Source organism: Nansenia antarctica, assembly GCF_963989245.1.
Source record: "Nansenia antarctica genome assembly, chromosome: 2".
In the NCBI taxonomy this organism is placed as follows: domain Eukaryota; kingdom Metazoa; phylum Chordata; class Actinopteri; order Argentiniformes; family Microstomatidae; genus Nansenia; species Nansenia antarctica.
Genome location: NC_137675.1, coordinates 33758710 through 33773709, shown reverse-complemented (window position 1 = coordinate 33773709; position 15000 = coordinate 33758710). Strand labels below are relative to the sequence as shown.

Genomic DNA, 15000 nt, shown 5'->3' with positions numbered 1-15000 from the left:
GCCCCCCCCTGGACACGCCCCTGCTTTGGACTAAGGCGTCTGCTAAATGCCAAAAATGTAACCCGCAACCGGCCAACGGCAAAATCTATACACCTAATTGTTTCCCCCTGCACTCTGTACTCTTACAGGGGAGCACAAACCCAATGTGGGGAAACTGTTATTGTCTATTATTGTTCCTAAAATGGCCAATAAAACGGGCTGCACCACCTGGTGTGTGGGTGTGTGTGTGTGTGTGTGTGTGTGGGCGGGGGGGGGGGGGATGGGGGATTCAACACACACACATGCACCATGCACGAACCAAGCACACACTGTGACATCCCTCTCACCACCACCCTTGAGCCGGGGACTCACAGCCAGGGAAAGCACACCCTAACCCTGGAGTTGAACATGAGTTGAACACACCGTTCCTTTGAGTGGCCCGTGAGGCTAAAGAAACCCTCTCTGTCTCCTCACCTCTCTAGCTCTGGTGTGTGCATATTCCCCTGGTCCTCGTGAGAGGGTTGGCACAACACACACACACGCGCACACACACACACACACACACCTGTAGACGAGGACGATGCAGGTGAAGAAGAAGGCCATGCCTATGGTGAAGAAGTATGCCAGGGGCATGTTGTAGGAGTGCCGCGGACCCTCGCTGCCACAGAGGCTGTGGTTGGACCCCGTGGTGTTCTGAGCTGCCCCACATCCCTTAAACAGGGTGAAGTTACTGTAGTAGCCGTAGTACATCACCGACTCTGAGAAATAACCCTGAGAAGAAAGACAGAGAGAGAGATTAACACTAGAACAGCCGTGCCTTATTTACCTACTAAAAAAGCCGCCCGTGTTTACAATGCTCAAGCTGCTATTTACACACAATGACCACTAGTTGGCCGCTTGTAAATTAGCCTGCTTCCTACACAGAAAAACAGCTAAATTTGTTTTATATTAGCTGAAATTTGATCGAGTGCAAAGATCTCTTTACTCTGAGAGTTAGTATAGTAGATGTCTCAGGAGGGACAGTTAAGGTGTAGTAGATGTCTCAGGAGGAACAGTTAAGGTGTAGTAGACCTGTTCTTATCGGTCCTATTTTTCAGGTTTTCTGCTCGAAATGACATGCCCACAGTAAATATAGAATATCTCCACAATCACAAGGGCCTTCATAATGATCTTGGTATCGAATGAAAGCAAACACCTGTGGGGTGACTGTAGAAGTGAATCAAAATATATGTCACTGTGTCAGAGTAAATAGAGCTAGAACATTGTGAAAGATCTCAAATTCACTCTCCGCCTAAAAAAACAACAGCTTTTAGAGTGAATATCAGCTTGGAAACCTGACCTTATAGCCCAAATCATCTAGGAATCAGTACTCCAGGGGCTGATGAGTACTTGTGCCAAATTAGATGCTAGTAATGTGAGCCAATGCAACTTTGTACCTGTTTTAGTACAGGTATGTTTAGGCGGACAACCAAATTGTGCCATTTGGAGACATTTTGGCACCATCAGTGTATCAGACTTTCTCATGTATCAAGACTGTAAAATTGATTATATTTCATTGACATATCACTATAGGTATAAATTGCATCCAAATCCAAATGTTTAGACTCTGCTTGCATCCAGCAGGGGTCTCCTGCACGGTTTTCTGCGCACCCCTCTTGCGCACCCGCCTCGTTTTCACACCAGCTCTGGTTACGCAGTCAGTTTTCTCCCGAACCCATTGGTCAAAATGTCATGATTGACCACTCATTTGAAGCGTCAGAGCCAATAGAATCGAGCAGAGGCTGAAAAAATGACTTTCGAGGACCAATGATATGGAAATTCGGGGGTTGAAACCAAGCATGCTTGGTTTTCCTATGTGACGTGGCTGTAAACAAGGGCTTGTGACTCGCACTCTATTTACCGGCCGACAAAAAACCCGATATGGACGTTTAGAATGTAATGTAATGAATCGTTTGCGACATCGATGTTTGCGAACATTATTGATAAAGGTAAGCTCTTTATATCTGTTATATTAAACATAGATCCAACTTTTCCCCCCAAATATGGGGGAGTGGATAAGAAGTGTAGCCTGAAGAAAAGATGGGTCCTTACCCCTCCGGTGAGCAGTTCCAGCCCAGAGAAGCTGGCTTGTTGGTGGGGGGCGAGCGTGGGGGGCCGCACGGCCTGGGGCAGGACCAGGAACAGCCCCGTCACCAGGAAGAGGAAGAGGTTGAAGAAGAGGAGGGTCTTCAGAAAGAGGAAGTAGGAGAGCACGCCCGTGCCGAAGCGGCCGCTCACCCTCTTCAGCGCCACCTGCCACAGCTGGAGGGAGTGCAGGAAGGAGAGGACGCTGTACCAGCCCTGCCTCAGGGCCTGGGGGAGGGGGGGGGGGGTGAGAGGGGAGAGGGGAGAGAAGGTGGAGAAGGGGGAGAAGGTGGATAAGGGAAGAGGGTGAGGGGGGAGAAAGTGGGAAGGGAAGAGGGTGAGCGGGGAGGAGGTGGGAAGGGAAGAGGGTGAGGGGGGAGGAGGAGAGAAGGGAAGAGAGTGAGGGGGGAGAAGGTGGGAAGGGAAGAGGGTGAGGGGGGAGGAGGTGGGAAGGGAAGAGAGTGAGGGGGGAGATGTGGTGGAGAAGGGGTAGAAAGATAGACAGAGAGAGATAGAGAGAGAGAGATTTACAGTATTGTAAATACAAATGATCTGCAACAGTCCTTAAGACAAGGCGTGTGTGTGTGTGTGTGTGTGTGTGTGTGTGTGTGTGTGTGTGTGTGTGTGTGTCACAATCTCAAAGCAGTCTCTGCTTGTGGTCAAAGAAGTGAGTCACTCCCAGCCACGCCCATAACATATTGAGCAACAAGGATATTACTCCATCTAGAGAGGAAAAACACACTAAACACCAGATGAATGTGGTAGCTTTGACAGGAATGTGTGGTGTGTAATACAACGTACAAACTGAAACAGAAACGGCCTACCACGTGACATACAACGCTGTCTGGATACTGCGTCCAAGGTGTTGAATATTTAAAATGGAACATATCTTATGTGTTAGGGTTAGGGTTAGGATAAGGGTTAGCACTAAGGCTAGGGCTAAGTCGTGGCTAGAGCTAGGGCTAAGTCCCGACATTAGCGCACACATACTGTCTACCGACTGGTTTAATTCCCCGCTTGGACAACTCAAAGGCTTCGGAAGCCGTGCTTTTTCATGAGCTGCACCCCGCCTCTGGAACTCTCTCCCTCAACCACTCATAGGGCTTTCACACCGGCAAAGAACCGTGCCGGTTCGCGTTCGCGAACCAAGTCTGGAACCGGCCGGCGCGTTCAGACCGAAGCTCAATTGGTTCGGAACCTGAAAAGTTGGTTCGCAGCGGGCACCAAAAAATAGTGGTTCTCAAGCGCGAACCAAAACGTAGAACAGTCACGTCGTCAGTGGGTGTGTCATATTCTAGGCTGCAGAGACCAGCAAGGAGGAAGTAGACAAAATGTAATCTAATCTAAATCTAATCATTAGTGATCAAAAACAATATCAAAAGTCTCATTATTCTCTTTTTCTTCCTCACATGCTCAGCAAACAAACACACACGCACACGCGCGGACATGCGCGAACGCGAATTTCGTAAGCCATTTCTATTCCAGTAACGGAGCAGCTGATTAGTAAAAGAACGCATATAGAAAGTGTCTTTTGTTTTGTTTCACAGAAAATTTTGTTTATTTCAGATACTGTAGTGGAAGATATTATCCTCTTTTCCAGTGAAGTAGCTGCCATCTAGTTGTGAAATGTTTGTTTATCCCGCCCCTTCATCACCCAGCGTTGATGACGCGGATGGTTCAGGTTACACTGGTATGAACGCGGGCTCGTTCGCCAGACAGCACCAACGTTCAGAGGTTTCCGAACGCGAACGCGAACCGGCACGGTTCTTTGCCGGTGTGAAAGCCCTAACAGAGACTCACCCTCAACTCTCCACTTTTAAATCCCACCTCAAAACCTACCTGTTCTCCCATGCATACAACCTCCCCTACCCCTAGCCATCTCCCCTAGCCCTGCCACCCGCCCCCCCTGGACATTGCTGTGTTAATTGTTCCTTGTGCCTGTTTGTTAACTCTGTGTTCTATGTGTTCATGTTATCTGTTGCTTGTTGTTGCTTGTTGTTTCTGTTTTTCCCATATTGCCAGCGTCTTTGAGCCCTGGAAAAGCGCTATATAAATACAATGAATTATTATTATTATTATTATTATTATTATTATTATTATTATTATTATTATTACTCTCTCTTGTCCTCCCTCTCGTCTGTCTCCTCCTGTCTCACAAAGTAAATACGGAAGGAGTGGGACTCATCTAAAATAAAAAACCTTTTACATTTATAAAGATGCACATGTCTTTTACATTTATATGTACATAATCTTATGTACATAAGATGCACATGTGGAAGTTAACAGCTAACTCTAACCCAAACAGGAAGTAGAATGAGGTCAAGAGAGACTCACGATAATGATGAAATACTTGAAGTGGCTGTAGCAAGAGATCTGACTGGGAGAGAGGGAGCGTCCACCCTTCCTAGACGCCAACTGCCTGGAAGGAGAGAGAGAGAGGATGGGGGGGGGGCAGACAAAATAATGAGACAAAGAAGAGGACAACATAACATCATGTGAGTCTTCTAACGACATTAGAGCGGTGATGGAGTCCTGAGGCCATGACTCAACAATGCGTACCTCCTGATCTGTGAAACATGGTTTGGCCGTGTATGGCTAACTGGTCTTAATTGTGATTGTAATAGTGACAGGGTCTGGTGAATGGGGCATGGTCATTTTTCAGTTTACAGATGATGAAAATGCAGATTGTAAGCTTTCAAATGATGTGTCATAGATTGGAATATGGTTGAAGAAAGTTGTTGAATGTTGGTACACCTCGAACCAAATAGAATATTGCTCTGAATCAAAACAGACACGTTTGCTACCATCGCGTTGGTAGCTAGCTAGCAGCTGAGAAAGAACATTGCTATGAACATCTAACAGCATGTTTAGCACATCCCAACATGCTGATAGAGCATCAACATGCTAAAAACACATAACTACACATAATTAGATGATCACACAGTCCTTGCTTTTGACGTAAGTTTGTTTACATGGACTGGACTGCACTTTTAAAGCACCTTATTCCAAAGCGCTTCACAACGGCCTCTCATTCACCCATTCACACACACATTCACACACCAATGGGAGCAAGCTACCATGCAAGGCGCTGGCCCACTCATTGGGAGCAATTTGGGGTTCAATGTCTTGCCCAAGGACACACCGACACGTGGACAGGAGGAGCCAGGGATCGAACCGCCGACCTTGAGCTCATTAAGGCCAGGTCACATCTAAGCGCGCGCAACCAAGTGACGGCGTCACTAGCGATGTTCAGTCGCAGCAGAACGTCCAGATCCTATGGAACGTCTTCAGCCAAACAGGAAACAGCATTCATGTTCCCATGGCAACAGACATAAATTGCGTTCAATGAACGGCCACACCATTTTCTCCAGATTATGGAACTGACCGGGAAACAGGAGAGTGAAATTGTTGAAAGCCGGTAGATGTCCCGTTGTCCCATTCCCAATTCTTGGCATAAATTGGCAGAGCCAAAACCGCCTCCATGTTCGTTGTCTCCTAGCTCTTCGTCGTTTATTGATCATTCAAACCGCAAACACTGCTAGAATAACACTGGTCCTGTCAGCCATTTTTTTGCCGGGTAAACAAAATTTGCCGGGTAAACAACATTTGCCGGGTAAACAACATTCCCCATTCAACAGAGAATGTAGTGGGAAAACATTTCGTCATACTACTATCAGTCAGACTGTCTGGGCAGAATTAACCTACTTAAACAACCTCAACCTCTTCTACAATGAAAACCACTTTCTCTACTTGAAACTTGACATTGGCTGAAACAACAGACACATTTAAACGATCACAAAGACCTAATTGCTCTCTTTTCTCTTAACCTACACCTAGAGAGACTGAGCCATCTAGAGCAGTTCTGGGCCTTTGTGTTTCCCCAAGCCCAGTACTCTGAAACCAGACCAGACCAGTTTGTGGCCTTTGTGTCCCTCTTCCACCTTTGTGTGTCTAAGGCTGTGTTCGGAATAGCGTACTAGCATACTACTCATACTAGATATGACGTAGATTTTGAGTATGTAGTACGTTCCGAACGTACAGTATGCAAGATTTGAGTATGCGAGAAATTTAGTAGGCGAGCAGTTATTTCCGGGAAATTTGAAGTCGGTTTTGATGGACACTATCTCGGCTCCTATTTCCCTAAATGCATTTCGCGTCCAGAGTTGCAGAGTTGCGTCCAGGGTTGCCAGATGGGGCGGGTTACCGCCGAATGGGCTACTTGATTTTGAGGTTATAGAAAGTTTAGGCTGTAAATTGTCAATCCCATCTGGCAACCCTGTGCGCTTTCAGCCTCGTCAAACTCATACAGCTTTTGTTTACATTGTCCGATAGCCTGGGGACCGAAAGCTTGCAATAAACATCATTTTTTGCACATATTTGAGTGTGCAGGTGCTGCTTTCTTGCACTCTATTTGATACTCTTCAGCTGCAGCACCCCAGCTAAGTCTGATCACGGATGAGCGGTGGTATTTTCACTACATTAACATGGTGAAATGCATTCTTAGACCAGGCTAGTCGTCATGATTACAAATATGCCACTTGAAATGCATGAAATCCACGTTTATTTGTGTCTTACACACATGTTCACCTAGTATTTGACTGCCTGTAGCCCAATCACAAATGATCCCAGTATTGTAGCTTCAGACGGACAGGTTGGGTTGTTATTGTGCTTGCTGCAGCCCACGATATGTTATTGCTCATATATATTTATTTTAATCATGTTATTTTACCAACTGTTAAGACAACAATATAGTAAGCTAGTTACTTGAGATATACTTAAGATATTGGCCCCCCAAATCATTTTACAACGTGTTGTAATTATGTTACGATATTTCTGTAGAGTGTGTGAAGGTAAACGTAGGGTGCGTTCGTAAAATCGCTCTGAGAGCGCCGGAGCACACACTGGGTGCAACATCATAAAGGGACCAGGTAATTTGATTGGACAAGAGGCATTCCATGAGTGCTGATCATATTTCCAGGGCGAATTTACGAACGCAGCTAGCGAACAGAAGACGCAAAAAATCGTCAGATCAGATATACAGTATAAACGGGTTATTTTGGTAAACTGGACACATTTTGGGAATATATGTGGTTACTTTCTCGCCTGAAAACATATTAAAACTTCATAAAATGACATGTTAACACTTGTAAAGCCAAAATTACATATCTTAGCTAATGGAGGTTTAAAATGGAGGTTTAAATTCGCCGTTCCCGGCGAAATGCATTCTGGGAGGCATTCTGGGAGGAGGTATGCAGTATGCGGCTGGTTTTCGGATACTTAACCTACTTAATTATGAATTTAGTAGGTAGTATGCAGTATATACTCATTGAGTATGCTAGTATGCAGTATGCTAGTATACCATTCCGAACACAGCCTAAGAGAAAGCGGGGGTCAATCCTCCATAACCTCTTCATAATTTGCATCACAGCTAGCGTCATGTGACCCCCTCCCCCTCCAACCACAGAAAATGTCTGTGATTGGCTTGAACCTCACCTGAGGGCGTGACTGTTACCTGTGTATAAATATTTCCTCTTATCTCAAAAAATTAATTCTGAGAACGGTTTGACTGACAGACTTTGTCTGTTGTACTTGTAAACTATTCTCCTTTTACAAAAGACAATTAAATACCTTTTCTATACAATTTGAAGAAACCAGGCTACCTTTTTCTATTTTCTATTTAGATACTTAAATATTTCCCTAACAAGTTCTAGAACTGAGTTGCAAAGCGTTGCAAAGTGGCGCTTAGATGTCACCTGGCCTTTAGACGCCCTGCTCTACCTCCTGAGCCAGAGCCTCCCCATCACTTATGGGTATCACTTATCCAGTAGCCTACGGAGAAGGACGGCAGACGATACAGTAAATTATACGTATTTAGTGATCCTAAAACTGTTGTTTGAGTGGGCTCTTCAACACTATATATAAACTTTCGTAATATATACTGTATATATTTTTAAATACTATTAAAAAAAACAAACGGAGGACCTTTTCACCAGACCTGGTCATATTTGTCCCACAGTAAGGGGGTGTTCACACTTGACGTCTTTTTTTAGAAAAAAGCGCCGCCTTCAGCGCCTTTTCACCGTCTTTTTACATACAACCCATGGGAAAAAAGCGCAGCCACCGCCTTTTTCCCAGGATGCATTTCGCACCGGCTAGCAGCGGGCAATTTAAATCGTCCATTTTAACCTCCATTGGCTAAAAGCTGTAATTTTGGCAATACAAGTGTTAACATGTCATTTTATGAAGTTTTAATGTTTTCAGGCGAAAAGTAACCATATATATTCCCAAAATGTGTCCAGTTTATCAAAATAACCTGTTTATATATCTGATCTGACGGTTTTTTCGTCTTCTGTTCGCTAGCTGCGTTCGTAAATTCGCCCTGGAAATCTGATCAGCACTCATGGAATGCTTCTTGTCCAATCAAATTACCTGGTCCCTTTATGACGTTGAACCCAGTGTGCGCTCCGGCGCTCTCAGAGCGAATTTACGAGCGCACCCTGCGTTGCTTATATACCTTCAATGCGGAGAAACATCGTAACATAATTATAACAAGTTGTAAAATGATTTGGGGGGCCAATATCTTTAGCTAGCTAGCTAGCTAGCTAGTTTACTTTATTGTTGTCTTAACAGTTGGTAAAAGAACAGGATTAAAACAAAAATATCAGCAATAACATCGTGCTCTGCAGCAAGCACAATTACAACCCAACTGAAGCCACAATACTGGGACCATTCGTGACTGACAGTCAGTCAAATACTAGGTGAATATGTAATAAACTTGGATTTCATGCATTTCAAGTGGCATCTTTGTAATCATTACGATGTAGTCATGTCTAAGAGGCAGACCAGGCTTCCCTTTTACTCCCCGAGGCTACGACTATTACCAAGTCTATCGCTGGGTATATTTACAAGGTGTGTTGTGTTGAACTGGGTATATTTGCAACAGTGTTGCGGAAAATAAAGTGCTATAAATAGGCTTGATTGAGGTGTTGTGCAGCACCTTTGACGAGTTCACATGATGGTAGACAAACGAAAGAAGAAAAACTTTACTGAGGAGGAGATCGACAGTCTTTTATCAGAAATAGACGCGCGGTCGCAAACGCTCGCCCCCGAATTCCCCCGATCACATCATGCGGCTGAAGGAGGGCTGGGATATACCCGACCGCCTTTATCACGCCTCAATCTAGAATGATTACACCATACAATAACCTATTGGCATATAAAGGAAGACTGAAATACAATCATAAACATCAGTTCCCTTTAAATCTTGAATTAAACTAATTTTCTCGGCTGATAAAAACATCGTTAATTTTATTACGAGCCGTCGGATGAATTACAGTAGGCAGTGCAGCTCACATGCCTGTAATAACTCCGCATAACCAGTAGGTAATGTGCGTCTTTGATGTGAATGTTGCTGTATCTCTTGTGACTCATGTCATACAACTCGGTGTAATGTGAAACAGCAATCACAAGTTGCTCAACTGATACATTGTTTTTCTCCATCTTGATGGGTCTGATGCCTTGGAGCACCGGTTGCTAGGAAGTTGGTTACTAGGGAAGGTACATGCGTACATACTCTCCTCGTCCTGATTGGTCAGCTGTCAGAAAGGCGCTTGATGACACACAGCGCCTTTCTGAAAAGTTAAATAAATTCAACTGAAAAAGGCGGCAGCAGCTGCACTTTTTAAAAAGCGGCCGTTTTTTCCTTTTCCCATAGGGTTGTATGTAAAAAGACGGTGAAGGCTGCGCTTTTTGAAGTCAAGTTCAGTTCAACTGAAAAAGGCGGCGGCAGCTGCGCTTTTCTCACGCTTTTTAAAAGGCGGCCGCTTTTTTAAAAAAGCAGCAGTTTTTTCCCTTTTCCCATAGGGTTGTATGTAAAAAGGCGCTGAAGGCGGCGCTTTTTTCTAAAAAAAAAAAGACGTCAAGTGTGAACACCCCCTAATACTGTAAACCGTGGTTAAATTTGGGGACGGTTTAACAGTGTAAAAAAATGTGATTCCGCCCAACCCTAGTATGAAGTCCACAGAAGCATCTTGTATGCTCCAGTACAAGCAAATGCCTCCAAATTCATTCATCCAACAAGAAAATGACCTCAAACATATTGTCATAGCAACTAGGGAGTTTTTCTGGCCCAAAAAGTGTCAAGTTCTTGACTGGCCAAGTCAATCTGCAGAAATCCAATTGAACATGCATTTCACTACGATGAACAACGATAAGACTGTAGGCAGGTAGGTGAGAGAGAGAAGGATAGAGGGATGGTAGAGGAGTATACAGTGGTAGAGTCTCTGCAAGATGGGGGAGGAGGAGAAAGTGACTGTAGCCCCTTTCACACATCCCCTAAGACCTCTACTGCCCCCCTTGTACTGTTTCTCTGTTTCTCCAGTGTCTATATAAAATAAAAAATAAAGTATATATATACTGTATATATATATTATTATTTATTTTTTTTACTTTTTTTTTTTCTTCTATCACAGAGACTGCCAATGGCCCCTGGCCTGAGCTAGATTACTCTTCCTGCTACGACTGGTGGATTGATGATTCACTTGCTTAGTCAAATGTATCGATTGTAAGTCGCTTTGGAATAAGGCGTCTGCTAAATGCCAAAAAAGTAAATGTAAATGTAACATAGTTCCCTGTGAATTACATGGAATCCCAGTGATTTTCGCACAGGAGTATACAGTGGTAGAGTCTCTGCAAGATAGGGGAGGAGGAGAGAGTGACTAGAGCCCCTTTCACACATAGTTCCCTGTAAATGGAATGGAATCCCAGAGATTTTGGCCGTTCACACATGCCCGACAATTACCGGGTTGCTGCCTTTCACACACGGCTCTGACCCGGATCTGCGCAATCTACTTGAATCACTCATTTAACTGGATGCAGAACTGGGACGAGACAGCTGTATATTATATATATCTGCCATATATCATACCTCCGTTTTATATGTATTTATCATAATATTTTTCACATTAATTTAACAGCGAGTCAACTCGTATTAGTTGCTTACCATCACCAAGTGCGCTCGCCAACTAAAGCACTTGATTACCATTGATATAAACATACTATACTAGTCCAAAAGCACAGTATGGGAGAACTTGGTGATGATAAGCATAATACGAGTTGACTCAATTAGACATATTGCTATGGGCTCTGTGCTGCAGGCTCTCCCTGCTGACGGCGCGATGCAGGACAGCTGTGGGAGGAGATGGTGTGTGTGCACTGCTCCGTAATGCGTCTATATCACAAAATGTACATTTGCTAAGTAAGTAACCTAGCTAACTATGATTGGAAACAAAGTACTATCCAGTTAGAATTATAGAAGATGTAGTTGTGTTTTCCTGCTGGTCTCACTGCCTGGGTTTGAAAACTTTGGGATCAACTACAACGTCTCCAGTACATTAAAACTTTGCATCCTTTGAAAAATATTGCGGCATGTAAGGATCTTGTAACTTCGCAAACAATAGCAGCATTGAAATAGTTTAGTTTATGTTCAACTGGAAAATGTAGTGAGTGCAGATTTTCGTGTTTAGACTTTGCTGGGAGTTTGTTAAAAATGTCTTTCCACCAAAGAACCATGGAGCCGCGGCGTGTGAGCAGGCTGCCCGGGAGGGTTGGTCACTCACCGGGGGAAGACAGAGGTTTCATCGTGGTGGATGGTCGCAAACTTGGGAAGCCTGTTATATTTTCTGCATTGTATGAGGTTTGCTGTCATACAATGATCAATCAATGTAGAATTATATTGATCACTACTTTGGCTGATGTGATGTGGTTAACTAGCCAGCTCCCTACCATCAGCTAAGCGAACCAAAAGTACCAAGTGAGAAACTCCTCGCTGTGATTGGTTAACTTGTTCCATGTGATAACGTCTTACGTCAGACATACGTAACCCTTTGCGTGGCGGACCAGGGAATGTTCAGGCTTCTGTTCACACATAAGCTGACCCGGTACATTCCATGGAATTATACATGGTCCCGACCCAGGGTAATTGCCTGGGAGTATTTCCCTGGTCAGTCACGTTCACACATACCCCGGAACAGGGAAATTCCATGGAATAACCGGGAAGGCTTGTACTGTATGTGTGAAAGCGGTTAAAGAGAGGAGTGATAGAGAGAGAGAGAGATGAAGGAGGAGGAGTGGAGCAGTTACCTGAGTTCACTCTTCACTGCTACGCTGAGGGGCATGGCTCTGAGCATCCTCACGCGGTCGCTGAGCGACAGGTTCTGGAGGTTGTTGACCAGGTGGTCACGCTTGCTCGCTACACACACACACACACACACACACACACGCATACGCACACGCGGACACAATAAATATACCAGAAATATACATACAAAAAAGTTTAAAGGTGTGTGTGTGTGTCTCTCACCCTCCTCCTCGTCGGCCTCCAGGCTGTCCTTCTCCACCCTGTAGCCACAGATGCTGGGCCGGGCAGAGCGGGAGAAGTCCCGTATGGACGGTCTGCTCTGCCTGCGTCTGCGCAGCTGCATGGTGCGGTTGTAGTACTGAGAGATGATCGCTCCCCGACTACGACCTGCCCACCAGAGAGAGGTTAAACGTGTGTGTGAGTGTGTGTGTGTGTGTGTGTGTGTGTGTGTGTGTGTGTGTCTCTGTGTGTGTGTCTGTGTGTATGTACACGTGTGTCTGCTGAAGATTCTAAAGACAGATGCTGCTCTCCTATACAGGTGTCATAGTGTTATAGAGGCTACATACAGGTGTCATAGTGTTATAGAGGCTACATACAGGTGTTATACAGGTGTCATAGTGTTATAGAGGCTACATACAGGTGTCATAGTGTTATAGAGGCTACATACAGGTGTTATACAGGTGTCATAGTGTTATAGAGGCTACATACAGGTGTTATACAGGTGTTATAATAGTGTTATAGAGGCTACATACAGGTGTTATAATAGTGTTATAGAGGCTACATACAGGTGTTATAACAGTGTTATAGAGGCTACATACAGGTGTTATACAGGTGTTATAGAGGCTACATACAGGTGTTATAACTGTGTTATAGAGGCTACATACAGGTGTTATAACAGTGTTATAGAGGCTACATACAGGTGTTATAATAGTGTTATAGAGCAGGGCTCGACAGTGCGACTGTTTTGGTCGCATTTGCGAGTGAATATATTTCTGTGCGACTTGGAAATACATTCAATCGCACCAGTGCGACTAAAAGACTGCTGAACTGTCATGCGCAGTCAAACTTATGTGTATAAGCGATGAGGGAATGAAAACTGAACAGAAACGCGTGTCGCAGAAATGCTTCACGCGAGTCCTATATGCGCTTAAAATGCGCATAATGGGTAATATGGGATACAGCTCTCATAGTTCGTAGCGCTGTGTTTTGTTAGCTGCTAGCTGCTAGCAGCGTTTGCTTCCGGTTTCATTACAAAGAGGTTAACCCTATATGTGCCTGACGTCTAACAACATTCAAATGACTCTAACTTCATCTTTTTTCGGATTTCAATGTATGACACATCATTTGAAAGCTTATGATCCGTAGTTCCAATCCACAACACGTCACATTTGAAAGTGTTTATGTAATTTTTTTACATTTGAAAGTGTTTTTTGTTTATATATATTTATATTATACAATTTACCAGTCATATTCTGGAATGTGTCTAAATGTTAAAGTTCCATAAGTATAAGCAAAATAAAGTAACAGTTTGTAAATAAATAGTAGCATTTAAAAAATAAATAAAAAAACGAACCGTGACCCAAAAACCGAGGTTCATACCGAACCGTGGGCCAACTGAAATTAATATTCTTACTTCCCCTTTACATTGTGTGAGTCTCCATTTTTATTACGGCCAAGAGCCGGTTATGATCATTTTGATATGTTATGATTATGATAATTTGTTGTCGTTGTTGACGAAAATTGCGCAATTTTCATTGTGCTACTGAAATTCTTGGTGTGCTACAACATTTTTCAACATGGTAGCACAGTGCTACCTGGGGAAAAGGTAAGCGTCAAGCCCTGTAGAGGCTACATACAGGTGTTATAATAGTGTTATAGAGGCTACATACAGGTGTTATAACAGTGTTATAGAGGCTACATACAGGTGTTATAACAGTGTTATAGAGGCTACATACGGGTGTTATAGGAGTGACTAACCTATGGTGCGGCTGGGCATGGAGGAGAGGACGCGGAGGGTGGCTGAGGACCAGCGTTCCTCCACCAGGGGGCTCGTCTGCCTCCCCTGCTCCTCCCCCTCCCCCCTCCCCTGCTCCTCCCCGCTCCCCCGCCTCCCCCCCCACCTCTCACGCCCGGGGCTCGCCAGATAGGCCACACTGTCTGAGGGGGAGAACACAGAGAGCATGGGTGATATAGACCAACACACACACACAAACAGAGACCCACACACACACACACACTCACACACACACACACAAACACACACACACACACACACAAACAGAGACACACACATTTTAAATGCTTTATTTATGTTCACATAAATGTACAATATCTAAAGGACATTAATACTATCAGTGCATTTTGACATCAGGAAACACACACACACACACACGAACAGAGAGACACACACACACACACACACACACATACACACACACACACACACACACGAACGGAGACACACACACACACACACGCACACGAACAGAGACACGTACACACATACACACACTGTAGTGACCCACAGAGTCCTCGGTATTTACACCAGCACAGCAGCCATTCCCCTGGTGGGGCAGAGTGATAGAGAAGACACCGTAACCACCCCCTGACCACACCCTGACCACACCGTAACCACCCCCTGACCACACCCTGACCACACCCTGACCACACCGTAACCACACCCTGACCACACCCTGACCACACCCTGACCACACCGTAACCACACCCTGACCACACCGTAACCACACCCTGACCACACC

The 15000-nt window shown here is 44.6% G+C and overlaps 1 protein-coding gene across 1 annotated transcript in view; it reads right to left on the bottom strand.

Annotated features, from left to right (window-relative positions):
- The window catches only part of tmc6b (transmembrane channel-like 6b), a 94534-nt gene that overhangs the window by 75905 nt on the left and 3629 nt on the right, over positions 1 to 15000 (bottom strand). Inside the window, exons 3-8 of the mRNA XM_080522340.1 lie at positions 14219 to 14398; positions 12464 to 12628; positions 12244 to 12352; positions 4438 to 4522; positions 2071 to 2331; positions 545 to 750 (exon numbers count right to left, since the gene is read on the bottom strand). Coding sequence (XP_080378466.1) covers positions 545 to 750; positions 2071 to 2331; positions 4438 to 4522; positions 12244 to 12352; positions 12464 to 12628; positions 14219 to 14398 — 1006 coding nt within the window. The remainder of the gene's footprint in view (positions 1 to 544; positions 751 to 2070; positions 2332 to 4437; positions 4523 to 12243; positions 12353 to 12463; positions 12629 to 14218; positions 14399 to 15000) is intronic.